Genomic DNA, 27,849 nt, shown 5'->3' with positions numbered 1-27,849 from the left:
CCGTTGGCTTAATTCCTCCGGGCCCCGCAAGCGGTGGCAGTTATGTCTCCTGTCGACACAGTGCTGTCCACACCGACGCTTAACTCTGTGTAAGTTATGTCGCTCAGGTGGGTGACTAATTTCACACGACTGAGCAACAAACCTTATGTCGACTTAAGCTGTAGTGTAGCCCTAGTGTCAGTGCAGCTGTGCAGGATACCCACTTGGAAGTCTTTGTAAACATTTAATAAACACTATAGGAAGAACCTTATCTTCAGCAGATAAGGTGACAGGTGACTTAAGGCCATTTCATGTCTTCTGCTCTGCCATTCTGTCTTTGGTCTTCAGATTTTCTGTCAGTAAATTTTGTTACCTTGTTGGAAGTGTTTGGGACAGTGTCTGTATCCTCCATTTTTTTTTCAGTGAATGGATGGGTCTCCTTTCTTAGATTTCTGCTTTAATCCAATTAAGCCAAAATCGTTGGCAAGTGGTCTTTGAAAAAGATCATTTTTTAAATGGTAATGCTGTTCTGCAGGACAGATATCTCAATTCAAACACTCACCCTTTGCTTACTGTTAGTTGAAATGGGAAGAGTTTTCATTCAAGGCTTAGTTTATGTGCACGGTCACATTGTAAAGTTAATTGCAAACCTAAGATGAAGTTTCAGCTTTGGAAGCCTGAAGGGTTGGTTTGTTTGTTTGTTTGTTTGTTAGTTTGTTTGGGGTTTTTGGGGGGGTGTTGGGGGGGGGAGGAAGGGGATGGGGCAGGGAGAAGGGTCAGTGACCGAAAAAAGGAAAATTCTCAACTGCCATTGGCTGCCATCTGTTTGTTCGCAGATAGAGTACCAGTGGAATAGGTCCTCATAAAAGAATGATCAGATCATTCATTTCACATGCTAATAATCTGAAATTGATGACTACTGTTCTTCATGTGCAAAATTCCATTGAAGTCTGTGGAAAAGAAACTATAGATTCTGAGCCTCCCAAACACACACACGTATATCATGAAAGAAACAGTTTTGATTTTTAGATAAGTGGTTTTAGTGATGTGAAAAAAAAGACCCTATATGATATTTACAAAAGGCCCCTTCCAAAAAGGGAGACATGCATTGAATAAGTTAAATGAACACTATTGGGTTAAATTTGGCCCCAAATATAGGTTTCTAATAGCTTTTCTTCAGAAGCAGCTTTTTCAAAACTTAAGACCAAATAGAAATGTTTTAATAATGTTTTAGAAAATTCCAGTGGAGGTAGTTCTTATAAACAAAGAGCAGTGATTCTCAAGCTTTGGTACTGGTGATCCTTTCACATAGCAAGTCCCCACCCCCATATAAATTAAAAACACTTTAAAATATATTTAACACCATTATAAATGCTGGAGGCAAAGCAGGGTTTATGTGAAGGCTGACAGCTTGAGACTCCCACATCATAGCCTCACGACTCTAAGGGGTTGCAACCCCAGTTTGAGAACCCCTGACAAAGAACCTCTGCAAAATTTGTGGCCTAAACACTGCAGTGTTGTGCCAATGCATAAGAATAAGAAAATGAAGCTAGTAAAAAACAAAGTGAAACTGATCTACAGCCACTATCCAAGTTCAAAAATTAAATATAAATTGTGCCAACCAGACTTTTAAAGGCCTTTCAATTTTTCCAATTTGATAATAGATTTTTAAAATGTTTTTATATTGCTACATATTTAACCTGATAAGCAGTTTTTAAATAGTTTTTTTCTAATTTGCATCTTATCAAGTGTCTAATTAGAATGTGTAGGCTGCTTTAAAGTACTAATACTGTAAGTACAGTGAAACCCTGTTATAACGCGATGTTTGGGGTCCAAAAAATTCCATGGCGATAAATGCAGGGTCGCGGTATAGCGGGGTTTCAAGCTGGTCAGTTTAAGTCAGTGGTCCCCAAAGCGGTGCATTGATGTGCGCCGCCTAGTGCCTACTGCCCTAGTGCCTAGTGCCTGAGCAGGGGAGAGAAGCCGCCCCGTGCCTACCGGGACAGAGAGCACCGGCGCCCACAGCCCTGGAGTTCTCTATCCCCAGCAGGCGCGGGGCCACGGCTTCTGTCCAAACGGACCATGAAATCAGGTCTTTTGTGTACTTTTATCCTATTCTATACAGATTTCATGGGGGAGACCAGTGTTTCTCAAATTGAGGGTCCTTACTTCTGTGCTGCCTTCAGAGCTGGGCTTCCAGCTAGCAGCTGCCACTCTCCGGCCTCCCAGCTTAAAGGCAGCACCACAACACCAGCAGCACAGTGGTAAGGGTAGCAGCACCACAACCCTCCACAGTAACTTTGTGACACCCCCCCGCCCACACACACAATACCTTTTTGGATCAGGACCCCTACAATTACAACACTGTGACATTTCAGATTTAAATAGCTGAAATCATGACATTTATGGTTTTTAAAAGCCTATGACCCTAAAATTGACCAAAATGGACCGTAGGCCCCTACCAATAATATTCCATAGAGGAAGATTGACACCTGGTGGCCAATTGTGACCTTAAAGGGACACTGTCATATAGTTTAATATTTTCAGCCTAAACTGCCATAAATTCAGGGGAAAGTTACTTGGATTCTAAACTATCGCAGGCTCAATACTTGGGTAAACTCGAGTCAAGGATGAGAGTGCCTTACAATAAATTTGTAGTAATTAAAAATAACAAATATTAAAAATACGGGAAATTCAAAGTTAAGTTAAATGTAAATTGCAACCCAACATTTATCAATTTGGAAATGTATAATTCAGGCTCTCAAACAACCTCAACTCTGCCTTTTCAGTGACTCTAGCCTCTAATCTTTCTTCCTGGAAAATGTGCCGTTTTCAAGTCCTTCACATAAGAGTTTGCGAGATAAGATCTCCATACTGAACTGGTGTTTTGATCAAGGGCTTTTTGTACTGGCTCCAGGACAATTTGTAAAAGCCAGTGTATTATTGGTTTAATGAACAGACCACTGCTATCCCTTTGCAACTTTTTTCCCTTCGAGTGGTTATCCATTTCCACAGTTTGCTGACGGTGTGCAATGCACCCCACTCACCCATGTTCAGAGTCTCATGCACCTTGAGCGTCCTCATATCCTGCACCCAGGGCATAAAAGGGTGGAGCAGGCCAGCCACCACTCAGTTCCTCTCATGCCTCCTGGCTTTGAGATGAACATGGGCAGTGAGCAGTGCTAACAAAATACCTGGCTCTTTTTAAATCTGTGCCGCGTGTAGCTAGAGATAGCTAGTTGTTGCTCATTGGCATTTTGGTTTTTAACCAGAATAGCTATTTCTTTCTGGTGTCAGGATGGCTTCTTTTAAGTCTCCTGGATTTACATACTGATCATCAAACACGGGCACTATACCCTGTAATGTTTGGCATTTTCCAGGAACATTCCCCCAGACAAAATACATATTTGCAAGTCCTTCACTTGCAGGACCTGCAAATCTAGAGAAGCCCTGCTCCAGATGTACTTAATGGGTAAAGCAATGAGAGTAGCTTCAGGCCCTGGGTCAGATAACCATCCTGTAAATGCCTTCTCTGCTCCTTAGAGTGCTAGTACTGGGTTCCTCGCTTCCTGGGCCTCATCAGCAACATCCTCTTTCAAAGTCTGGCATGTTGGACAAGAAGCTTTCTGTGAAAAAGGTACAGGGCGCGGAAGAGTCCAGAGATGATTCCAGACTAAGATCTCCTCAAAGAGAAGGATGGAGAACTCCAAGCTTTTATGCAGACCCAGCTTATGCTTATGCTTATCTTATGTCCGGACAAAGTGTCTTTTGGACACATGCTGTGTTCCTACTGACAGTTGTCACAGACTTGCATCTGAACCAAGGCCGGCTCTAGCATTTTTGCCGCCCCAAGCAGCAAAAATAATAATAAAAGAAGCCGTCACGATTGGTGGCAGCTCTACCGCCGCTTCTTCTACGGCGGCACCGCGGCAGGTCCTTCGCTCCGAGAGGGAGTGACGGCCCCACTGCTGAATTGCTACCGAACTGCTGCACATGCCACCCCTCTCTTCATTGGCTGTCCCAGGCACCTGCTTGCTACACTGGTGCCTGGAGCCGGCCCTGACCTTGGCTACTTTTCAAATGTTAGGCTGTCTTTTATTTTGATCTTAACTCTGAATTACCTTGGTTTCTAATGCTTCATTTTGTTTGTTTTTCATAACTGCAGCATTATGAATTTTTAAAAAAACAACACTTACATGTACAGTCAACTTTACTCACAGAGTTTAATGATTTGTTTTGTTTGGTTTCTGCCTGGGGATTTTCTTGATAATTTCTTTAAGACATTTTGAAATCTTTCCCATGCAAAGAAAGAAAGCTGGCAGAGAGCTCCCGGTGTTATGCAGAGAACAATGGGGGAGCTAAGAAACAGGGAACATTGTAGTACTTAGAAGTATGATAGGGGTCCCTCAGGTTCTGTGGGTACCAGGAGAACTGGAGGTTCTGGTGGAGCTACTGAACTTTGCAGGCACTCTGAGTTGAGATTAGTGGAGAAACTCTGAGGGGTGCAGGAATGCCTGAGAACATGGGGAAGTTAGTCCAGCTGAATGTTTTGGCCTCTGCCAATTGCTGCAGCTCCACAATTTCCGTGTGTATTGGGTAGAACATTGTAACTCATGCAAGTCATGGATTCCACGATTCTTCATATTTCTCTTTAGCTTAACTCTTTTCCCATCCCCTTTCTGCCCCTCCATACACACTTAGATTAAAGAAGTTATGTTGCCGTGGGGAAAGGCACCACCACATACGTCTTCTGTAAGTGTGATGGTTGTCACCTACTCTTTGCAGTCAGGGATTTTATCTATGCATGCAGATTCTGCTGCCTACTTAAGAATGTTAGAAAATGCTGCTGCTTGTTAGAAAATTCTGCTGCTTCCTACATCCTATATACAGGATGCTGAAGATTATACCATCATATGAATGGGGGTGAAGAATTTGCCTCTGCAGAGGTACGGTAATGGCTGTTCTTTGCTGCCTCTGTAAGGACCCCATTGAGAGAAGGTCTTGGCTGGGAGTAGGTTGAGGCCAGGGAAAATGACTCAATCCAGGGTTATTAACATGTTTGTATACAGATGTTCAAGTAAGTTAACGATGAGAACTTTTGACCTGTGAATAGGCCCTCTCCACTTCACTGACTGATAGCAAAGTGCAGAGGAAAGATTGATTGGTTGCCACTTCTGATGTCACAATGATGCTACTTATGAATCACCTGAGTTACTGAGCAAATTGCACAGGAAAGATTGATTGGTTGGTTCTTCTGATGTCACAATGATGCTACTTGTAAATCACCTGAGTTACTGGTATAGCTCTGTCACCATAACCTCTAGATGTGACTGTTGAGAGCTTTTCTTATTATAGTCTAGCTTCGTTACATGAGTTTGAAATCCTATTGAATTGCAAATTATATTAGTAACTATGGAATATATGAAGAGTTTGGGGTCTTCTGTCATTGAAATAATCAAAGCCAAGAATAAGGTGAGAGAACAAGCAGTGAATTTTATTAATATTGTGATTTTTTTTTAAATTTCTCTGGCAAAGTAAGAAACTATTTTATGCAAAAAATTAATGTAATCTAAAGTGTAACTCTGCTAAACTTGGAAAGTAGATTCATTTATTATACTGTGAAACAGGGATTTTTAGTTCCACTTTAAATGCAAATGTCAACCTGTTGGGTGAAAACCAAATCCACTTCAATTTAGGCTTAAACAATTTATTTTAGCCTTTATTATATATGTTTTTAGACAATGCTACTATCACGTATGAATTACATAAACATGCAAAAAAAGATAAGGCAAGACAAGGAAGTGCTCAAGTTATCTTTCTTGGGGACAGGGTGACTCTGCTATGCTTGGCTATTTTTCCTCTGTCTCTTCTCCACTATTATGTCAATTATCTACTTTTTTAATCCTCTGTTCTGTAACTTTGCGCGGACTCAGTAGAGGAAGCTACCTCATCTGTGTCTTTATCCTTATATATTCTACTCTAACCCCCTAATTAAAAGCAGGGGCGGCTCTAGTAATCCGGCAGCCCCAAGCAGGGCGGCATGCCGCAGGGGGCGCGCTGCCGGGCACCGGTCCCGCGGCTCCGGGGGACGTGCCTGCGGAGGGTGCGCTGGTCCCGCGGCTCCAGTGGAGCTTCCGTAGGCATGCCTGCGGGAGGTCCAGCCGAGCCGCGGGACCAGGGAACCGTCCGCAGTCATGCCTTCGGGAGGTCTACCCGAGCCGCGGGACCAGCAGACCCTCCGCAGTCATGCCTGCGGGAGGTCCACCCGAGCCGCGGGACGAGCGCCCCCTCCGCCGTCATGCCTGCGGGAGGTCTGCTGGTCCGGCGGCTCCGGTGGACCTCCCACAGGCATGACTGCGGAAGGTCTGCTGGACCCGCCTGCCACCCTCCTGGGAAAATGCCGCCCCATGCACGTGCGTGGCGCGCTGGGGTCTAGAGCCGGCCCTGATTAAAAGATTCGCCTGCATAAATCACAATAACTAACTCAGATTAATACATTTTTTGCTTATCCTGCTAAAACGTAGTTATATCTGTGTGATTCCCAACACAGCTATTCCTTGTTGTCACGCTCCCTGGCTGCATGAAGTTGTACTTATATTACAACTGCAATTTTTATTCTTCGTACTCATCTGTTTCTGTGGCCTTGAGTTTTTACTTGTTAGCTGGCTGAATGGGCAGGTGGGGGATGAGGGATTGTACCTGACTTGTACAATTTTGCTGCTTGTTAGAAAATTCTGCTGCTTTCTACATCCTATATACAGGATGCTGAAGGTTATACCATCATGTGAATGGGGGTTAAGAATTTGCCTCTGGAGAGGTACAGTTATGGGGGTTGTTTGAGAGAAGGTCTTGGCTGGGAGTAGGTTGAGGCCAGGGACATTGAGTCAATCCAGGGTTATTACCATGTTTGTATACAAACGTTCAAGTAATTTAACAATGAGAACTTTTGACCTGTGAATAGGCCCTCTCCACTTCACTGACTGATAGCAAAGTGCAGAGGAAAGATTGATTGGATGCCACTTCTGATGTCACAATGATGCTACTTATGAATCACCTGAGTTACTGAGCAAATTGCACAGGAAAGATTGATTGGTTGGTAATTCTGATGTCACAATGATGCTATTTGTAAATCACCTGAGTTACTGGCATAGCTCTGTCACCATAACCTCTAGATGTGACTGTTGAGAGCTTTTCTTATTATAGTCTAGCTTCTTTACATGAGTTTGAAATCCGATTGAATTGCAAATTATATTAGTAACTATGGAATATATGAAGAGTTTGGGGTCTTCTGTCATTGAAATAATCAAAGCCAAGAATAAGGTGAGAGAACAAGCAGTGAATTTTATTAATATTGTGATTAAAAACAAAACTTGTTAGCTGGTTGAATGGATGGGTGGGGGGATGAGGGATTGTACCTGACTTACTGAAAGCTAACAGCTCTCTTCTCTACCCTGCTATCTGCTTGGTCAAGAACTTTATAGATGAGACACAAAAACCAGTTTTCTGATTTACAGACTGTTTCAGCAAAATCTGACAATCTCAAGCAGCAGAACTACATACAAAAAGCAAACATTCCTATTTTCTTCCAGAATTGTATATAATAATTTCTCTAACATTACTTAGTACACATTTCACTAACACAATTCATTACACAGTTCTCCAACAAAGCTTAACTATGTATGTGCTTGCTAATGGTGGCTCCATAATTTACAGTTGAGCTTTAGAGTTACAAGCACCAGAGATACAAACTGATCAGACAACCACACAAATCTCGTTTGGAACTGGAAGAACATAATTAGGCAGCAGCAGAGACACATCCCTTCTCCCCCCCCCCGCCCCCCGCCAAGGAAGGCCAATACAGCACTGTACTGTGTTAAATTACTAAAAAATGAAGGGAAAGCAGCATTTTTTCTTCTGCATAGTTAAGTTTGAAAGCTATGTTAAGACAATGTTCAGTTGTAAACTTTTGAAAGAACAACCATCATGTTTTGTTCAGAGTTACGAACAACATCCATTCCCGAGTTGGTAACTCTGAGGTTCTATTGTATATTTAAGTCCACCATTTCCCTATGCCCTTAAAAGATTTAAATAGCTTTATATGAGCTAAAACATCTCATACTTTTGCTTATGCAGCACCAGCACAGGCAGAAGTTAATAAAGCCTATTAGTAGAACTGTATTGCAGTCTGTGAGGCTGGTACATAAACAAGAAAACAGAACAGTGCTGTCCACTTAGAGTCACAGACCTGCATGATCCAGGACAGATTTTTTCTCTATCCTTTGGACCCTCTAAATTCGGGTGGTACCTCTGGATCCCTTCCATGACAGGAAAGAATTCACACACCTTACTGAAGAGTTTTAAAGTGCTCAGAATGCAAGATCTTGGGTCCTTCCAAGACCTCTCTGTTTTGCTGCAGAAGAATCAAGGGGGAAAAGGCCCTCTTGTATTCAGTGCAAGGAAGCCAAGAAATTTCTGTGGCTATAGTATTGATATAATTGAAACGTTGAAATAATTTGCATTAGTGGAGCAAACGTGTGTTAATCATATAAAATGGATTTTTTTTTTGCTAGCTAAAACAGATGCCAAACAGGTGTACACTGATAAGAGTAAACAAATAAAGCCAGTCAAACCCAGCCTTTCATTAAGAGGCAAATCCTTATTTGGCCCCATCTTTCCATATCCATGAAGAGGCCTACACTTTGCTATATGGGATAGGGTAAGCAAGATTTCAGCAGCCTGCACAGCACTTCCTTTCTCTGCAGGAGCTTCCTTGCCACTGCATGAAGTGGTTGTTTGGTTTAGTGGGTCAGCCACTGCATTGATATACTGGACAACGTAGCAGGAGAACCATGGAAACTAGTGGATCATCTGCTGCTCTATGACTTTTGGGATTAGTGATTGGTTCCTTTTTTCCCCTACCTTTTCTTTTTTTTTTTTAATACCAGTTACGTGGGTGTGTGCTGTGGGGAAGATCTGCACCTTGAAAAGTTTTCCTTTATGGATAAGTTGCTCGGATAGACTGAACAAATAGCAGGCCAGCTCTCTAATGAGGCAGCCAGCAATGCAGTATTGTTATTGCGGTAGAGTGAATAACGATAACAAATATCTAAGAAACACAGATATTTTATATATCCTAAAGCCATTTGAAAGTGTCATAAAAAGACGTTTTAACAGCACCACTGTCTCCTTCTTTGAAAATCATTGGTTTTTCACCCTAATTAACATGGGGAAGTTAGTCCAGCTGAATGTTTTGGCCTCTGCCAATTGTTGCAGCTCCACAATTTCCGTGTGCATTGGGTAGAACATTGTAGCTCATGCAAGTCCATGGATTCCACGATTCTTCATATTTCTCTTTAGCTTAACTCTTTTCCCATCCCCTTTCTGCCCTTCCATACACACTTAGATTAAAGAAGTTATGTTGCCGTGGGGAAAGGCACCACTTTTGACCGGTGACTAGGCCCTCTCCACTTCACTGACTGATAGCAAAGTGCAGAGGAAAGATTGATTGGTTGCTGCTTCTGATGTCACAATGATGCTACTTGTAAATTCCCTGAGTTACTGGCATAGCTCTGTCACCATAACCTCTAGATGTGACTGTTGAGAGCTTTTCTTATTATAGTCTAGCTTCTTTACATGAGTTTGAAATCCGATTGAATTGCAGATTATATTAGTAAATATGTTCAAAATAGTTCAGTAATCTTTTTCTGCTCAATCAATGTGCCGATTCTCTGTAAATTTAAAGTTGCATTGAATTTATCTCCTGGGCCTAAACACTTATTAAAACTTTAGCACACACTTGTCTTCTAGCCAAGTGTAATCTGTTCTCAGTTTGGTATGGAATACCTGTGTGAGTGTTCACTAAGTCATGGAACACCGTAAGCAGTTTTGGGGCAGAGACCATGACTTCCTCGTATGTATGTCGTTTTTTTTTGTTGTTATTTTTTTTAAACAGTGCCTACTAAAGTGGGATTTCAATCCTGATTGCGGGGGCGGGATTGCTATTGTAGTACAAATAATAAATATTACCCTTGCATCACTGTGATTTATGATTAAACTTTGTATAGCGTGAAATGTTGGAGCAAAAAATGGACGACCTACTGAGTCATCAGAGACAATTTGTCGAAAATAATCGTCGGTCCTTAGAACAGAAAATAAAAGAAAAGGAAAAGGTAAGACGAGACCCATTTTTTCACAAGTTTAAAGTTGCCTCCAGACTGCTATTACCAGAGTGAACAAGTTGTTCATTGAGTATTTGTCCATGTAGAAGAAAAAACGCTGACGATTCCATATTTGATGTGTACGCGCCCACATGCACGCTGTCAGAATTTTTTCCCCGTAATGGTACCCCTAGGGCCAGCTTTGGCAACCTCTGGAGCCCTGTGCTTATGCGCCGGTACATGGGGCCCTGCTGGTCCCACGCCCTCTCAGTTCCTTGAATGGATCTGTATTTGTTAGTGAAACAATTTACTGGCCTACCACGAATTAAGTTGACTAAAGCCATGTTCTCTAGCTGTTGATAATAGTAGTCTAGTGGTTATAACTTGGTAAGAGGAAGTGAATCCGTATTTCTTCAAGGTAGGCTGGGCAGGCAGGCTACCAATTTGTTCACCTCTAATTTATAGTTCGATGACAAAAATAAAATCAGAAAAAAGTTTGAACATTTTGCTAATAATTTGCTCACTTCTTCCTGAGTTTGACCCTCCCCGCCTGCATTCTTCTGCTCCTGGCAGGCCAACCCAGGGTAGGAGTGGGTCTTTGGAAAGGGTCTGAGGGCAGAGAGGCTGAATAGAGAGGGGCTGGGGAGACATAAAGATTTGGGGAAATGGATCACTGGGATCCAAGAGGGTGGGGACTTCATAGGATGGGTCTCTGGCTGGCAATGAGAGTGGGAACAGGCTGTGGGGGTGCTTGAGGACATGGGATGGAGCAGGTGTCTTGCTGGAGGATAGGAGGGTGCTTAGGAGAAAGCAGAGGGGAAGCACTAGCACTTCACTACCTTCTCCAGCTGACAAACCTGCTATGATTTGTTAGAGGGGAGTCCTGCAGCTGCTGCCAAGAGAAGTTTGGCAGAGAGGTTTGTTGCCAGGAGACGCCACTAGTGCTTTCCCTCCCTATCTTCCTCCGCTTTCTGCTCCCCCACTCAGCCCTCTCTTTTCCTTACCAACCCAAACACCCCCTACTAAAAGTCCCGTGCCCCTCATAGCCCTATTCCCCCATATAAATCCCCTCTCAAATTCATGTAGAGCCCCAACCATAAGGACTGTGGGGCTGGGAAGAAGCCTCAAAAATGAATTATACCCAGATGGATATCTACTTTGCATCTCCTAATGATTGCAGGAGATGGGCTAGATTCCTAAGGATCTTAGGAGGTGTGCATTAGTGAAGTTCTGCTTCCCCAGACCTGAGGCGGGAGGAGTCAATGCCCCTCTACCAAACTTCTGTTGCTGCCCAGTCATGTGTTAAGTCAAATTGAAAATAACTAAGGCATTTTCCTCATGAAAAACATTTTGACAGCAATAAGCTAAACGTAATCATAGCAAAGATGGGAATTCCCCGCACCCCAAAGGATCATGATTATTGGGGATTAGTCTGGTTGCTTAGTTGTAATGCTCAATGTTGTTATGGAGATCTACTTTTGAATCGATATATAAGCTTCATTCCATTATTTGCTAGTATTTTTTTGATCCACCTGTATTGGTGTAGCAGATGAAGTAGGCTACTCTGATTGGCCAAAGTGAGTCATGGCCATTAGTGGCCATAACAGAATTTATGCTTTACTTAAAAATGGGTTTTAAACTCTTTTTGCTTCTGTCAGAGAGCGCTTTAGTGTAATTAGTAACTTTTTAAAGAGGCGATTTACAGTCCCTCCCCCACGTTTTCCAGTGTTAATAGTTATAGTAACTTGACAAGAAACATGTAACAGGAGTGTGTTTCTCTCTCCTACCCCTCCCCCCCCCCAATCTTCTACATTTCTAGGAAGTGTTTCATCAGCTACATGACTTACTGAGAGGGGATCTGCCGTGCGACCAGATAAACCAGGACTTGCAGCAAGCCAACGACGCTCTACAAGCAGAACTCGACAAAGTAGGATTTTTAATATCTGAACTATTCAAATGGAAGTGGTGATGCTGAATTTTTATTGTATGTAAAATTTAACTGTCCTCTTTATTGTGTTTGAAGATCTATACATGACTAATATTTAAGTGCAACTAAATATATCACAGGTCAGAGCAAGCTGCAGTATGTTCCTGTCATAGGGTGAGCTGGTCCATTAAAAGACTGGGGCACAGCTGCATCTTTTGTCAGGTTTAGCCCATCTCCCTGTATGATCGGGAATAAATACAAGGGTCATGTGACAGAAGCATGCATCTAAACCGGGCCTGCTGGCAGGTAAAAGGGCAGCCTGTGGTCATTCAAGGGAGAGAGACCCCCAAAAGATCAGAGAGAGACTCTCTCTCATTAGTGCCCAGGCAGAGAGCCTGTGAAGAGGACAGGTGACAATTTTCCAGAACTCCAAGGCAGAAGCCTTTTGGGGGAAGAGAATTACAAGGAACTGGAAACTGTGCAGGGATAAGCCTCCATTGATGGACTTGCAGGATGCAGAAGTCCCAGCTGGGAGAGGGGTGGGACTACAAGGATGGGCCTGCTCTGCTCAAGACCTGGAAAAACTTGCGGCATTATATGCGGAAAAGAATAACTGAGGCTGGTAAAGGTATGTTTGAGTCTTGTGTTATGATAATAAACCAACCTGGAAGAGAGCACTACTGTAAAATCACCACATGTGATATCTGGTTTGATGCAAGATTAAAGGTAAACTGAGGTAGCAGATGGGCCCAAAGGCAATCTGGGGGTAATGCCCTACAACCGTTCCCTTTAGCCTTGTTCTGATATGAGCACTGCTTCTTTTCTATCCACACTCTCTAATAGAAAACTGCTTTTTTATTTATGATAGACATGGTCTACACTGACTTCATACAGAGGTTCTAAATTTGTCCACGATAGCTGTCCGGCATAGCTATGTGTCATCCTAGCTGTGTGAGCACATTAATCAAACCTTTTCTACAGAGGTGGTTAGTATTTTCTCTACACATACTCTTCTTTCCAGGTTTACTCTTGAAACACTCGATTCATACTCAAACTTGGACGTCTATAGGTTTTTATCCAGAAAAGCCTACTCCTTTCTAGAATGGAACTAGGTTATTTCATTCTCATTTTTTACTTCCTTTTTAATTTGGAGTACTATGGAGCTATTATGACTGATATAAAACAGGTTAAAAAGGTTGAAAACCAGTTAGAATTTGGTGGTGGTACAGTTATGATCTTGTTAACTTCCTGGTTTAGATAGCGACATAACAGGGGTCGGCAACCTTTCAGAAGTGGTGTGCCGAGTCTTCACTTATTCACTCTAATTTAAGGTTTCGCGTGCCAGTAATACAATTTAACGTTTTTAGAAGGTCTCTTTCTATAAGTCTATAATATGTAACTAAGCTATTGGTGTATGTAAAGTAAAAAAGATTTTTAAAATGTTTAAGAAGCTTCATTTAAAATTAAATTAAAATGCAGAGGCCTCTGGACCAGTGGCCAGGACCCAGGCAGTGTGAGTGCCACTGAAAATCAGCTCGTGTGCCGTCTGTGGCACGCATGCCATAAGTTGCCTATCCTTGCGATATAAAGTCAGGTGATAAATTTAAGATAGAGGATAGCACGACACTAATTTCCATTGCCCCTGAAGAATGTGGTTATGGAGACAGAGGTGCAAGCTGAATGTCTTTGTTGGTCCATAAATATGGGGAATTAAGATGTACAAATACTGGTTTTTCACAACATGTAACCTATTCCTTGAGTATATAGTAAGTGGAAAAGGTAGAGTAATTTGTCAATCTCTTGGTATTTGGATTGTACCGAATTGAGTCTAGTTTGGTATTGATCCTTTCTGTTTGTTGGCTGTTCAATGGCATATTTGGTGATAGCTGATCGTCAATCCAACACCTAAATGTTACCTCTCAAATGAGCAGCTGAGGACTGAGTGGGAATGGGGAAGGATCTTCTAAACCCAATAGGTGCTCGCTTTGACAAAATATGTTATGTTAAAAAAAATGGAGAGCAAGTGTTAAATCTGCTGCCCTTATGATTGAGCTTAAAAGAAAGCACTGGTTAGGATTCCCAATGATTACCAGACTGTACTATGACTATTGCTTAAATTATGAATATATTTATACATTACAACTATATACTTGAAAATGTGCCTGAAAATATTTTTCATAACCTTGCCCAGACTTGAGTTAAAGATTTGTGTTACCTTAACTTGTTCTGGTTTTGGTATGATACAGAATCTAGAACCCAGGACTGGACAGTGAAAGGAGGATGGATTTTTCAGATATTTGGGCTATTTTTAATTGCACTTTTTTAAAGCCATCATGCTGAGTTTCAAGGTTTAGGGCCAAATTCTGCTCTTAGTTATACAACACAGAAGTCAACAGTTACTCCAAACTTCTCTTTCTGTAGGAGGAAGCAGAACGTAGCTTATTCTTTTGGCTTTGTTTTCTAAGGTATCTCTGGAGCTCATCATTTAAAGGGACATCAGGAATTTTTAATTTTTTAAAATAGATTCAGTATAACTACAAATAAAATGTGATGTGTTTTCCTCATAGGCAATAGCAGTGAAACACCGTTTGGAAAAGGACTCCAGTGAGCTTAACACAGAAGCTGTGCAGAGCAGAACAGGCTTTACTAGCAAACCAGTCAAAGGAACTGGAATAATTAATAATTTAAACTGGAAATCAGTAAGAACTGGTGCCATTTATGCCTTACTGGCTCCCAGGGGAACTCTGCAAGCTCTGTGTTGGAGAATAGTGTATTTCCACCAGAAGTTGTGTTTCGATACTGTCTTATTCTGGCTGTCCTTTTTTGGAGCATCTTAAAAGACTGTGACAAAGTTCCTCCTCTGCCTTGGTGGGTCCTGCACTTATTGGCGGATTTGCTCACCTCAGATATTCAGGGCAGCCCTCAGTTTGGCCAGTTTTCTGGCTCAAACCTGCCATTCACTCCGCTAACCACATCACTTGCCAGCATGGGGAAAAGGAAGGAGAACAATCCCCACAGTCTCTGCTGACCCACCTAGTAGGCCAGGGAGACAGGCCAGGGATCTTCGCCTCTGGTGGGACCCACAGTCCAAGTCAACTCCTCTTATATCCAGTAGGAGGGAGGGGAATGAGGGGAACCCAGGCCCTCCCTCTACTCTGGGTTTCAGCCCAGGGCCCTGTGGATCGCAGCTGTCTACAGTGTTACGTGTAACACCTGTGTGACAGCTACAACTCCCTGGGCTACTTCCCCATAGCCTCCTCCCAACATCTTCTTTATCCTCACTACAGGACCTTCCTCGTGATGCCAGATAGCGTTTGTACTCCTCAGTTCTCCAGCCGCAGGCCCTCTCACTCTCAGCACCTTGCGCACCCTTCACTGACTGAAGTGAGGTCCTTTTTAAACCAGGTGTCCTAATTAGCCTGCCTGCCTTCATTGGTTCCAGCAAATTCCTGATTTTTCTGGAACTGCCCCTGTTATCTTACCCAGGGAAAAGGGACCTGCTTAATCGGGGGCTAATATATTTGCCTTCTCTCATTCTCCTGTAGCGGGCCCCTGCCCCATGGACCCAACCGGCCTCCGTGCCCCTTCATCATAAGCCATCTGCACGACTTAAAGCTGGTTCATTTCCAGACCACGCCAAGGAAACATCTATACGCGCTCGTGCTCCACACTCTGCACTTCCTCACCTTTGCGTCCCACCCTGACACAAAGTGGAGGGACCTCCTGCCACCTCTAGAGGGTGAGGAGCCCCGGTGGGCCAGCCTATACTCCACCCTGCTCCCAAGGCCCGCCGGGGATGTCAGTTGGTCGCTTCTTCACAGGGGTCTGAGCACGAGCGTGTAATTGGTGCAGTTCACCCCCATCCTGGACACCTGCCCTTTCTGCTGCGTGAGGGAGACTCTGGTGCACGTTTACCTGGAGTACGCCAAGCTGCAGCCTCTATTCTGTCTCCTCACAGATATCCTGTTGCATTTCTGGCTGCACTTTCCCCCTCATTTCCTTATTTATGCACTGCCTATCGGTGGCCTCACAAAGTCATGGGACCTCCTGGTCAACCTCCTCCTGGCCCTGGCTAAAATGGCCATCTATAAAACCAGGGAGAGGAGGTTGGCCGATGGAGTCTCCTGTAACTGTGGGGCCTCTTTCCCGTCCTCCATCCATTCACGCAACCGGGCAGAAATCCTCTGGGAGGCGTCCACTGACTCCCTTCATGCCTTCGAGGAGCAGTGGGCGCTGTCCGGGGTTCTCTGCTCGGTGTCCCCATCTGGTTCCCTTCGTTTGAGCCTTTGACAGCATGTCTGTCCCTGTTATTTCATTAGTTGTCCCCTGAAACCACTTGGTTTCCAGGTCTTGTTGATCCCCCCCATTAAGGCTGGGGGGATCTTTTAGCAGTGGGCTCCCCACTTCCTGCATCCCAATAGGATCACTCTCCTGTAGCCCTCTGGCCCGACCCTGTCACAAGACCTATAGCTGTGATACAAGATAAGGCCCCGATCTTGCAGTTTTTGCAATTGATTCCATGTGGACTGACCCCAGGCCAAAAATTGGTTGTATGGTCAGAGTTTAAAAAAATGATTTTGCACCAGTATACTACAGATAGGGTTACAGTTCATATGGAATTATTTGTTTAATCTAATTATGTAGTATGGTTCAAGAGACTCTTTGTTTAGTCCTAAAAAATAGAATATATTAAATATCTGAGTTCATTTGGAACTTCTAGAATCAGTAGCTGCTTCCTAAGTATAAGTGTGTTTTGCCTAATTCTAAGATTTCATGGAGGAGTGGGTACTTTTTTGGTCATACAATCAATTTAAAGCAAGAGAAAATCCCCCAAATGATTTGTACATTTTAACTTTTTCAAGGACTATAGACTAGCATTATCAACAAAATTCTAACTATGAAGCCAGATCCTGCTCTGGCATATATCAGCATAGCTCCATTGAAATCTGTAAACTTATTCCAATTTACACAAAAAGCATCTGGCTGTAACTTTTGATTTTTAAAAAACCTTGATTGTAGATTAAAAGATTTTTCCTTTAATTTGGCGTTAGAAGGAAAATGAAAGGGAAGAGAACTCAAAATAGTCGTAGAAGCAACATCAGCGACTGGGTTTTTTTAAGTTCTTCTATTGTGCCAATTGCTGTTGTATCTGAATGCTTTCCAGAGTTAAGAATAATTAAGGTGACTAGCATCTGTTATTTGAGGTTTCTATTTCTCCCATATCCCCCAGAGCAGTTTTCAACCTGTGGTGCACAGAACTCTGGGAGTTTGCAGACTGTCTAAGGGGTTCTCGAAAGGTTGTTGTTACAACGGAACAGTGGTTTTCAAGCCGTGGCCTGTGGGGGTCCACAGACTATATCTAAGATTTCCAAAGAGGTCTGCACCTCCCTTTGAAATTTTCTAGGGTCTGCAAATGGAAAAGAGGTTGAAAACCACTGTCCCAGAGGGCAAAGTGTGGAGGGGGGGAGCGGGCGCGGGGAGTGTAAATACGAAAAATGGTGATGTTAGTTGTCATTCTAAGTTTTTGCAGGAGTGAATTTCATAGTATTGGGCCAGCTCCTGAAAAAGCCCTGTCTGCTGCATCTGCTAGTTTTACTTCTGATGTGTAGACAGTTGTTCCTGAGGAACACAGCTACTGAAGTCTGCGAGAGTAAGATGGTATATTGGGCCCATTTCCTTTACAGCTTTGAAAATAAAGACCGAGATTTGATTCAGTGTTCTGTTGGGGAATCAGCGGAGTGAGTGAAACATAGGACTGATGTACTCAAGTGAACCTGTATTACTGAGGAGGTGTGCTGCTGTGTTCTGTAACTCTTGCAGATTTTGCAGGGCAGAAGCATTCAAGTCTAAATACATTGGATTGCGATGATTCAAGCAAGAGTTAATGATGGCCTATGTGATTGAGGCCAAATTGTAAATACAAATGATGGGATGTAGCCTTACCAGATTAAGGTAGGAGAATGCATTTCTTGTAAATGGTTTTGTGAACGTCCTGCATCAGAGCATGGGATTTTTTTTTGCAGCTATGTTAGGTTGTTGGTTCCAGCTTTTTGTTGAATGCTTCTTAATCAGAGCCACTTGTGCTGAGTCACAGCAAGAGGGCTGGGCGTTTCAGCCATTTAAACCCCTTGAATTTTGTTGATATTTTGAACACAGGAAGCTGAGAATTCATACAGCTTTGAAACATTTGTCATACATCAGCATTGTCTGAAAATGTTGTCTCTTGACACCTGTGTCTTTTAGAATGATTGATAGAGTGTGTGTGTGTGTGTGTGTGTGTGTGTGTGTGTGTGTGTGTGTGTGTGTGTGTGTGTGTGTGTGTTACGGTATAGCAGTTGGACAGTTTGGACTAGGAGGTTGTGAGACAAAAGGAAAATAACTAGAAGCATCAACGGTTTTAGTTATGTTCTTTGGGTGACTTGTTTAAATAGCTGAAAATACAGACTTGCTGTGTCGGCAAGGTTTTAATTTGTTTTCCATCCAGACCCTCCCTTTTCTTGAATTTGGCTTCTGCGCACTGGTGCCCATCTGCTCGTAGTAAGTAGATGAAGAAATGATGGCTTGCTTCCAGTAGAGTCCCACCAGTGCCATGCCATCTGTTACCCAGCAATGCAGGAGTTGGGTGGAAGGAGTTAGTTTCTTAGAAATAACTTTTATTTCAGTTCCCAGGTAGGACATAGTTGTATGGGGTATTTTAACTTTTCTTAAAATATTTGGAAAAAAAGATGCTTAGAAAATGTACTATCCCGATCCCCCAGGTATTACTGACTAATAATACTTTACATCTAATGCTATCTTGCTACCAAGAGCAACTTCATATATTTGACTCATCCACACTGAGAGATGGGTGGTCTGAGAACAGGAGCTAGAACTGGAAAGTTCTCCTGTGTTCTGATACTGACTCCCCTCTGTGGCTTTGGGCAAGTCACTTAACTTCACTGACGCTCAGTTTTTGTGGGCTGGATTCTATCCTGTGTCAAGATCTGCTATAGGCAGGCACCAGAGAACTGGTTGCAGCTCCCTGGTTCCATATCCTGAGCCACCTAAGTACTGCTGTGATCTGTGCCAGCTGGGAGACGTCCCAAAAGGATTGTCTGCCCTCTGAGGACTGCCAAGAGTGCCGTTTGTGTTCCTAACTCATGTATATGTTTCCAGAGTCTTCATGGGACTCAGATGGGTAGTATTCCACATCACACTACTCTCAGTTTATTGACTTAATCAACTGTTTTGTAACTAATGTTTTGTTGTAGGAAATGGAGGAAAAAAACTTTCTTCGCTGCCAGTCTGATCAAAAATCTGAAGAAATCCATCAGCTTCAAGAAGAACTGAAAACAGCTAAACAGTTTCTGAAGGAGACCCAGAATTATGCAGAAGAGATGAAAAGTGAGATACACATTTCTACCTATTTAAATCCTGTTACAAACTATTACTTCAGTGTGGAGGTTCTTTAAACCTCATTATCAATGGTGATTTGAAGAATACCCAAGAAAAAAAAGTTCCCATTGTGTGATATAGTTAAATTAACTTTCAGCTAATACACGCAATTCTCTTTCCAAACTGAGATGGAACTTCTTTATACAAATATATAGTACTAACTCATAAAATTATATGGTTTTAAAGCAATTTAAAATGAGGAATAAATATGTCCCAAAGAGAACTATATGGTCAGCATATTAAATACTACAATGTGCTCCTGTGTTTTAAAATCCCAAGCAAACAAATATACCTCAAACTATTATCCTTTTAGCTTGTGTATGGACGCCATCAAGCTTAAACGTGATGAAATGTTACCTGCCGAGCCCTAATTTGACTTTTCCCTACATTTGTCTATTTGGTTGGGAAAATGCAATTTGCAGCTTGAGGTTTAAGAGAACAGGTAATTCTGCTAAATAGCCATTGTAAAGAAGGAGACTGCTCCCACTTATCCCTGTAGAAGTCTAACCTTACTTAATGAGATTTCAAAATTAAATGTATGGACCCAGTCCTGCTCCCATTTTAATCAGTATTTTGCACTCTCCAATCCATGAGGCCATCCAAAGAAGTGCTTTGTGTTTTGATCTTATTCTTGGCAAATGGCAGCACTTTCGGCTAGCTAATAAAATGTAACGCCTTCTAAGTCCATTTTCTTGCTTTCGCTATCTTCTAGCTGTGGTTCTTAAGGTGTCAAATGGTAGCATTATCTCCATTTTCTGAAGGGAATAATTATGAACAAAAAATAAGTCAGAAGATGTTTGTGCTGTAGCTGTGCACTGCAACCAACAATACCTTGTCTTAATTGAAACATAACTGAATGTGGGTGCTCAGAGTCCTAGGCTGTCACCCTTAACCCCCAGACAGTTCTTCCTCTCTAACAAGTCTCTGATGATCCTCTCACCCCTGCGGTGCCTCCTTCTGGTCATCCAGGGACTGAGCTCATTTCTAGCTGGAGCATCCTCTGCTGGTCACTATCCCTCTCCTCACTGGCCCCCATGTCCCTCCCAGACCCCGGTGCCCTCCCCGTCAGGCTCCTGCTCCCAGCAGAAATCCACTATCTGGGTCTCCCCACCCCAGGGAATCCCCACCCCCTATTCTCCACCTTGTCTCAGTGGCTACTGCCAGTACCATCTAGCCCCCTTTCACTGAGGCTGACTGCAGTCTGTAATGGCCACTCATCATTGGCTGGGGGATTTGGACCTGCTGCCTTTCCCTGCAACTCAGTACCTCTGTGGGACTTGGACAAGGCCCTGCGGCCTGGGGAGTTGCCAGTCTGGAGCTCTCCAGGCCTTTCCCTAGCCCTGCTTCACTCTAGTACCCTTAGCTTCCCCAGCAGCCAGGTCCCTCTCCCTTCAGAGCTAGAGGGAGACTGACTGAGTGCCTGGCTCACAGCCCTTTTATAAGGGCCAGCTGTAGCCTGATTGGGGACTGGCCCAGCTGCAGCTGCTTCCCCAATCAGCCCAGGCTTGCTGCTTTCCCCAGCCACAGCCCTCTGCAGGGCTGTTCCAACCCCTTCAGGGCTAGAGCGGGCAACCGGCCCGCCACACCCCCCTTTGAATCACCACCCTAAATAATCCTTCTCCACCCTAGGTGTTGATATATTTCAAATAACTGTTGATTGCTATCATTTCCCTTCCCCTCTGTCTGCTCCTCTTTCTCACCAAGTTCTGGGTCTTGGAGACATTGAATTTTCCTTGCCCTGTAGGAAGGGAATGCGTAGTCTTGTTTCATATGGTAAGTTGGTGTTATTCAATAGAATTCTCTTTGCAATACAGGAAATCTCTTGTATTGCCCGTGTCTCTTAATTTTACTCCATACATCAGTTCATCAAACACCTTGAACATTTTTATATATGCTGGAGTTTGAAGAATGGAAAACGGACAAATAGGGCACCAACATTCTTTATCTAGCCATTGGTACTGTTACCTGTCAACCATGAGTTTCAGAGTACAAGCCATCGGACCTCAGGGAAGATGGGCTGTAGAAACAGTTACAATTGTGAAGCATAGAGCGATTTGACTAGCAATATGTTCTTTCTGCAAAACTGAATTCTGGCAATGCTAAAATTGTCTCAGCTATCCAATGTCATGGTTTGGGTATAAAGGCAGTTTTAGAACACATAAGTAATTATATTCTGAAATACTAAGAAAATGTATTGCTAGGTGAAAAATTGAAAATTGGCAATATTGCCATTTTATAGTGTTATCCATAAAAGCGAATATTGCATATTTGACATAGTTTGCTTTCACAAATTAAGCACATTTTTTTTATTACTATAGAGAAGAGTTTGTCTCAGGAAATACAATTAGAAAAGAAAGAAGCTGAGATTCGGGATTTAGAGGGGAAAAATCAAGATTTGACTGAGGAACTTGAGAAAGTGCAGTCAGAGTTGCAACTTAAACAAGCTGAGATCGCTCATCTCCAAAATCTATCTGCAGCCGAGTTGGCTTGTTTAAAAAAGGAAATAGTAAACATCAAGGCAGAGCAAAAGAAACTTCAAGAGCAACTTAACAACTCGCTTCAAGAAAATGAGCAACTGAGCAAGGTAATAAAAAGAAAGAATGAATCAGTAGCACGTTACTTAGTTCATGACAGGGAAAATGGAAACTATTTAAAATGATTTGTCCTATATCTTGGTTGAAATGGTACAATACGGAAACTAACAAAGCCATGTTATTTTCAGTCTCTGTTATCAATGTCAGATAAGAGCAATATCAATATCCTTTGCTGACAGTTAATAAGGCATTTAGCTTTTAAGAGCCCAAATATTAAATTGTGTCCTTTTTAATATCTATTCTCTATTCTAAGATAACATTTGCTATAACTTCTCCATTAGTAGCATGGAAATGTGATTAAATCTGTTATCTTATCAACTTCTGGCTATCAAAGATACAGGAGGTCTTTAGCGGGACACCTGAAAACATGATAAAATGTTCACGTTTTGTCTATTCTGTGGCCCAGGTTTTCTCCTCATTGGTAACAAAGAGGTGATTCCTCTCCCCTGTAGAACTGGGAGGTGGATCAGTGTTGTTGCTGAAGGCCCCCGGACTAAGCTCCACCCTTCACCTCAGGCCACCAGAAATTGTGTCCACCAACAGAACAAGTTGGCGGTTCAGTTTCTCCCAACAACTTTGTTTTCTAATTAATTATTGTTCATTTTTCTGCCATATTGATTTCATTTCAACTTCTTGCTCCTCTTTCCCTTTCCTCAAGTAAGTTCTGTGGATCTGCAAACACAGCACCTCTCAGTAACTCCCTTTGACCGCTATTGCAGTGCTAGAAAAGCCCTGCAAGATCATGCTAAGTCCAAGTAGTTCAGTGGGCAGCTTTTTAGGGGGCTTAGATGGTAACCTATGTCTTGCTGCTACAAGCCACCAACCCTTGCTCTGTGAGGGGACGGGGCTTTGTTGGACCAGCGCACTAGTGCCATGCATGCGTCCATAAACACACCTATTTGAAGCCCTGACTCCATTGTGAGAAGGCTTGATCAGGAGCATGAGGATTCTCAAGGAGATGAGAACCCCACATAGTCTGCTCAGGAATAATACTTGGAAACTCCATATGCGCTGGGTCCCAAAAAGTCAAAAGGAATTGTCCCCTTTGTAAGGAAGTAATACGTACAATTGATGAGTAGGTTGTATAAACATCAGTCTTCAAATCTTTTCTCTTGCCTTCCCACTCTTAGGGCTGGTCTACACTGTGGGGGGGAGCGTCGATCTAAGATACGCAACTTCAGCTACGTGAATAGCGTAGCTGAAGTCGAAGTATCTTAGATCTATTTACCTTCTGTCCTCACGGCACGGGATCGATGTCCACGGCTCCCCCGTCGACTCCGCTACCGCCGCTCGCTCCGGTGGAGTTCTGGAATTGATGGGGAGCGCGTTCAGGGATCGATATATCGTGTCTAGATGAGCCGCGATATATCAATCCCCGATAAATCGATCGCTACACGCCGATAGGGCGGGTAGTCTGGACGTACCCTTAGGATGTGTTTGCTGTGGTTTTCTCCTATATACGGGTCTCCTGGAGTGCTCTGTATCAGACTCACTGCCTCCCTTCTCTCCCCCCCGAGTATATCTGGGTGTGCAGAGAGATGTGTTACTTCTGTGAAGCCCATTCTCAGGTGGCAGGGTAATGTAGTTTGTTCATCTCTGCTTTTCAGCCTGGGACCCTCTTTCAAGCAGGGAAGGGGAACCAAATTTTAGGTCACAATGGAGTGGGAATTGTCCCTGTCTGTTTATCAGGTCAAGGACTCAGGCTTTACCAAGGAAAGGAGTTCGGAGTCTCCTCTCCCTCTCCATAGGCTTGCTCAGCATTGAAGGATTAAAGAGCACTTTAGCCAGTGTGTGCCCAGAAGAGAGGCACATAAGAATTCCATTCATTTCCGGTTAAATCTAGATGTTAAACTAAAATGTTATATAAAAAGATAAGGAATATGTGTAAGTTTGGGGAACCTAAGTGCAGCAGTAGTCCTACCTGAGAGAGACATGGCCATGCCTTCAGAAGGGCATGGCCATCCATACCCCGTGCATTCACTTTCATAAGTGCAAGGCTATTTGGGGAAGCAGTGAAATTAGTAGCTGAGACAACAGAAGCCTGAACCCTCCTTGTCAAAGCCGGCATAGTAATCCATTGGTCACTGCCAACACCAAAGGTATTCATGAAGGGAATGGTTTCAGAGTAGCAGCCGTGTTAGTCTGTATCCGCAAAAAGAACAGGAGTACTTGTGGCACCTTAAAGACTAACAAATTTATTTTAGCATGCAGAGGGGAGAGTATGAAGCAGAAGCTCACATGGAAGACCTAAATCTTTTTCTTCCCAAACAATTAAATCTTCAGCATCACAAAGACAAAATGAGCATTTGTGTGTGAAGAGTTTATAATTCCTATACAAGACTCTTCGTTTTGACCTTTCCTCTGTGTTGAGAGGTTTAAATGGCTGGTAGTATCACAGCAAGGCTGAGGTCTCAAGTTACACAACCCTGTCCATTTACAGACAACATCACTGTTTGTGCCCTGACCAGCGAAACAGATCCATTCCCAACTTGCCAGCTGCTAGAAAGGATTCCAACCCCCCTGGAGTTCAAAATCAGAATATTCTGAATCCAGTGCAGGACATTGTTCAACCAGGTTAAAATAGGCATGGCCTGGACTCTAAATTTACCACTATGGTAAAGATTTACAAAGACCCAAAACTTCATCTCATCAATTGTATCCTGGCAGCAGTCACCCCGGAGCTAGTTTTCCCCAGTGACCAGGTTTGCTGATGCCATGCATTGGTAATGTCCTCTGAGTGGGATTTCTCAATGTGTCTCCAGAAATTCCATTTGTGGACACGTCATTCTCAGATCCTGTCCAAATGTCTCTTTTGGGGCAGGTAAGTACAAGGAACATACTTTAAGCCAACCCAGTTTTCACTTTGGCCCTTGTATGATTGCTACAGGAACACACCTCACCTGGTGAAGAGCATACCTGGAAGACAAGATGCCCCAGGGTTATGGTGGGTCACTCAGAAAAAGAGCATCCAGCTTTCTGAACCGCACACCTTGTGCTGTACCGTTTTCAGTATGTCAGGTACCCTTCCTTTTAGTTTACTTTTACAGAATTCAGTAGTGTTGGAACAAAAACATAGGAATGGACAGATGGGTTCAAACTAGTGGTCCATTGAGTCTCCTGTATGTCATCTGACGGTGGCCAGTATCAGTTGCTTCAGAGGAAGGTTCAAGAAACCTGTAGAGGGCAGTTATGGAATAACTAACCCACAAGGGAAATTTCTTCCTATCTCCTGTTAGAGGTTGGCTTGTGCTCTGAAGTATGAATGTTTATATCCCTTTCAACATAAGTGAGTAACCAGAGGTCAGAACTTCTCTCAGAGGCCATGGAAATAATGTCAGATGTCGAGAAGAATCCGCTGCTTTACAAGACAATTCCCATAAAGGGAAGAGGAAAGAGCTGAAATCATCCTTCTAGTTCTTCACTAGCCAGAAGTTCTGGGAATTTTTGGACATGATTGATTGATAGCTAAGGAATCTCCACTATACCAGCAGAAAAAAAAGATCTCTTGATGCATGGGCCCCTATTTCATCTGTACCTGAGCTGCCTACAGTTTGACAGCCTGGATATCAAAAGGAAAGTGTAGTTCAGCAGAGATTATCCTTTAGCCCAGTGATTCTCAAACTTTTGTCCTGTTGACCCCTTTCACATAGCAAGCCTCTGAGTGCGCCCCCACCTCCTTATAAATTAAAAACACTTTTTTAGCCTGACTGATACATTTTGGTATCCAGGCAGAATTCAATCAGGAACTTTCATTCATTGTTCTGGTAAAGTTTCACTTATGGTGCAAAGGAAAAAATACCTTACTTGCCAGGGTCTCTACTTCAAAATGAGACCGTGTTCAAACATGTCTTTTCACTCTGCCCCTAAGGTTGACCGTAACTGACTGATGTGATATTAAACATAACAGGGCAGTGTCTACACTGCATGTTGTAACATCGTGTTAATGAACACATTAATTAATATCTTCTGAAACTTCCCAGGGCAGACATGCCCCTATTATCTTTAAACTGCTTCTACTACCTCATTATGTCACACTCGACTTGGGAGAGCATATCAGTTCTGATGTATGCAGAATTTCCATCTAAATTATTAATGAAGTGATTCTTCTTATGACAGCACTATTCTTGCTAATAATTTAGATAGGCGTGAACAATTCCATGTGCCACTGCAAAGAGAAATTCTGGTAATGACTATATGAAGTTTTATTTGTAACACGCATAGGTTGGGTGTTTACTGCCAAGCAGAAGGGGAAAAGTTTTTAAACCTATCCATCTAGGTGAATTTTTTCTTATCAATTCCCTCTGCATTTTCTAGTCTGCAATCTGTTTCTACTTCCATTTATGGTGAATGAGGGACTGTAGTTCTATGCTCTCGCTTCAGAAATAAACACATCAAAAAGCACTCATGTAGCACAGTGTGGAGCCGGTATTGTGGCAAGCAGGCATTGAGTTACAGTACTCACTCCATGCCCAGCTGATGGAGCACTGTGCTTGATATTTACATTATCCTGAAGTGCGTTTTATAAGGCTGCCAGATATCTACCATCCATTTATTTTGGCACCCCAATGCACATAAGGTGGACAAACATGCCTGGACCACATGCTTTTCGGCTGGGTTCTGTCATTTGGTTATTTTGAATATTATATTTAGATTATGATTTCTCTATCAAGGAAATCTACACACACGTAGCTTTCCAATAAACATGACTTTAATGTTTCTCTGTTGGAATTAGAAGCTGCTATAATTCAATTGTATATTACTAAGTGAACTCTACTGTACAAATTCATATTATAACTTTTGTTTGGATTTTTAGTTGCACTGAACTTTTAATGGCAGGTGAGATGCCATTAGTGAGAGTATAATGCTTAGACAGAAGAATGAATTTTCCTATTAGCAACTAAAATTTTTTTTTTATTTTATAGCTAGACAATCTGAAGGTTCAACAGAAGAAGCAAAATGGATTCGCTCACAGTAAACTGAAGACATGGATGCAATCCTGTAAGCAGCTGGGGAAGGAAAAAGAAATGTTGCCGAAACAAATTGCTGACCATAATGCTCTATTAAAGGAGCACAAGCCAAGTATGGGGTAGTTGAAGAAGGAAATGCTATACTAGAATGATTGTAAGGCTGCAAATCATTCCTGGAAGTCACGGTTTCTGTGAGCTCTGTGAATTTTGCAGTGCTGGTGCAGGATCCCAGGATCCCAGCAGCTGGGGAAGCCCAGGAGCCAGCCGCGCTGGCCGTTGCTCAGTCAGCCCCAGGCATGGTCCCTGGAGCAGCAGTCTGGGACTAGTGGTAGTGGGGCCCTGAGCCACCCCTTCCCCCCCCTGCACCAGCATTGCCCTGCTCTCTCTCTCCACTCCCCAGCAGTCTTCAGGAGCGTCCCCTCTCCCAGGCGGTAAGATTTAGTCCCAGGTATTTTCAGTAAAAGTCATGGAGGGGTCACGGGGCCCTGACTTTTTGTTTATTGCCCATGACCTGTCCATGACTTTTACTAAAAATACCCATGACTAAAACATAGCCTTAATCATGATCCTGTTTCTAACCTTAATGCATTTATTTAGAACACATGTTTTCAAAACCTCCATTATTACATTTGATTCAGATGAGGGGCCAGATCCTCATAAATCAGTATAGCTTCTGAAGCTCTGGTATAGTTGACTGTGGTTGCACAAGCACACATCTTATGTACTTAATTAACAAATGAATGACTGAGATCATTGCATTCTAAACGCATCTTTCCAGAGTCTCCTTAAAG

The 27,849-nt window shown here is 42.9% G+C and overlaps 1 protein-coding gene across 4 annotated transcripts in view; it reads left to right on the top strand.

Annotated features, from left to right (window-relative positions):
* The window catches only part of LOC120401236 (centromere protein F-like), a 136,894-nt gene that overhangs the window by 74,705 nt on the left and 34,340 nt on the right, over positions 1-27,849 (top strand). For 2 of the 4 annotated variants that reach the window (XM_039530939.1, XM_039530941.1), the window contains exons 1-6: positions 5,311-5,451; positions 10,044-10,148; positions 11,956-12,063; positions 19,314-19,446; positions 21,816-22,081; positions 27,014-27,089. In XM_039530939.1, coding sequence (XP_039386873.1) covers positions 5,392-5,451; positions 10,044-10,148; positions 11,956-12,063; positions 19,314-19,446; positions 21,816-22,081; positions 27,014-27,089 — 748 coding nt within the window. In that variant the 5' untranslated portion in view covers positions 5,311-5,391. Of the gene's footprint in view, positions 1-5,310; positions 5,452-7,119; positions 7,300-10,043; positions 10,149-11,955; positions 12,064-19,313; positions 19,447-21,815; positions 22,082-27,013; positions 27,090-27,849 lie in introns of those variants that run through there. The other 2 variants (XM_039530940.1, XM_039530942.1) reach the window with 2 other exon arrangements.

Source organism: Mauremys reevesii, linkage group 3, assembly GCF_016161935.1.
Source record: "Mauremys reevesii isolate NIE-2019 linkage group 3, ASM1616193v1, whole genome shotgun sequence".
Lineage (NCBI taxonomy): Eukaryota > Metazoa > Chordata > Testudines > Geoemydidae > Mauremys > Mauremys reevesii.
This window is presented reverse-complemented; position numbering and strand designations above follow the sequence as displayed.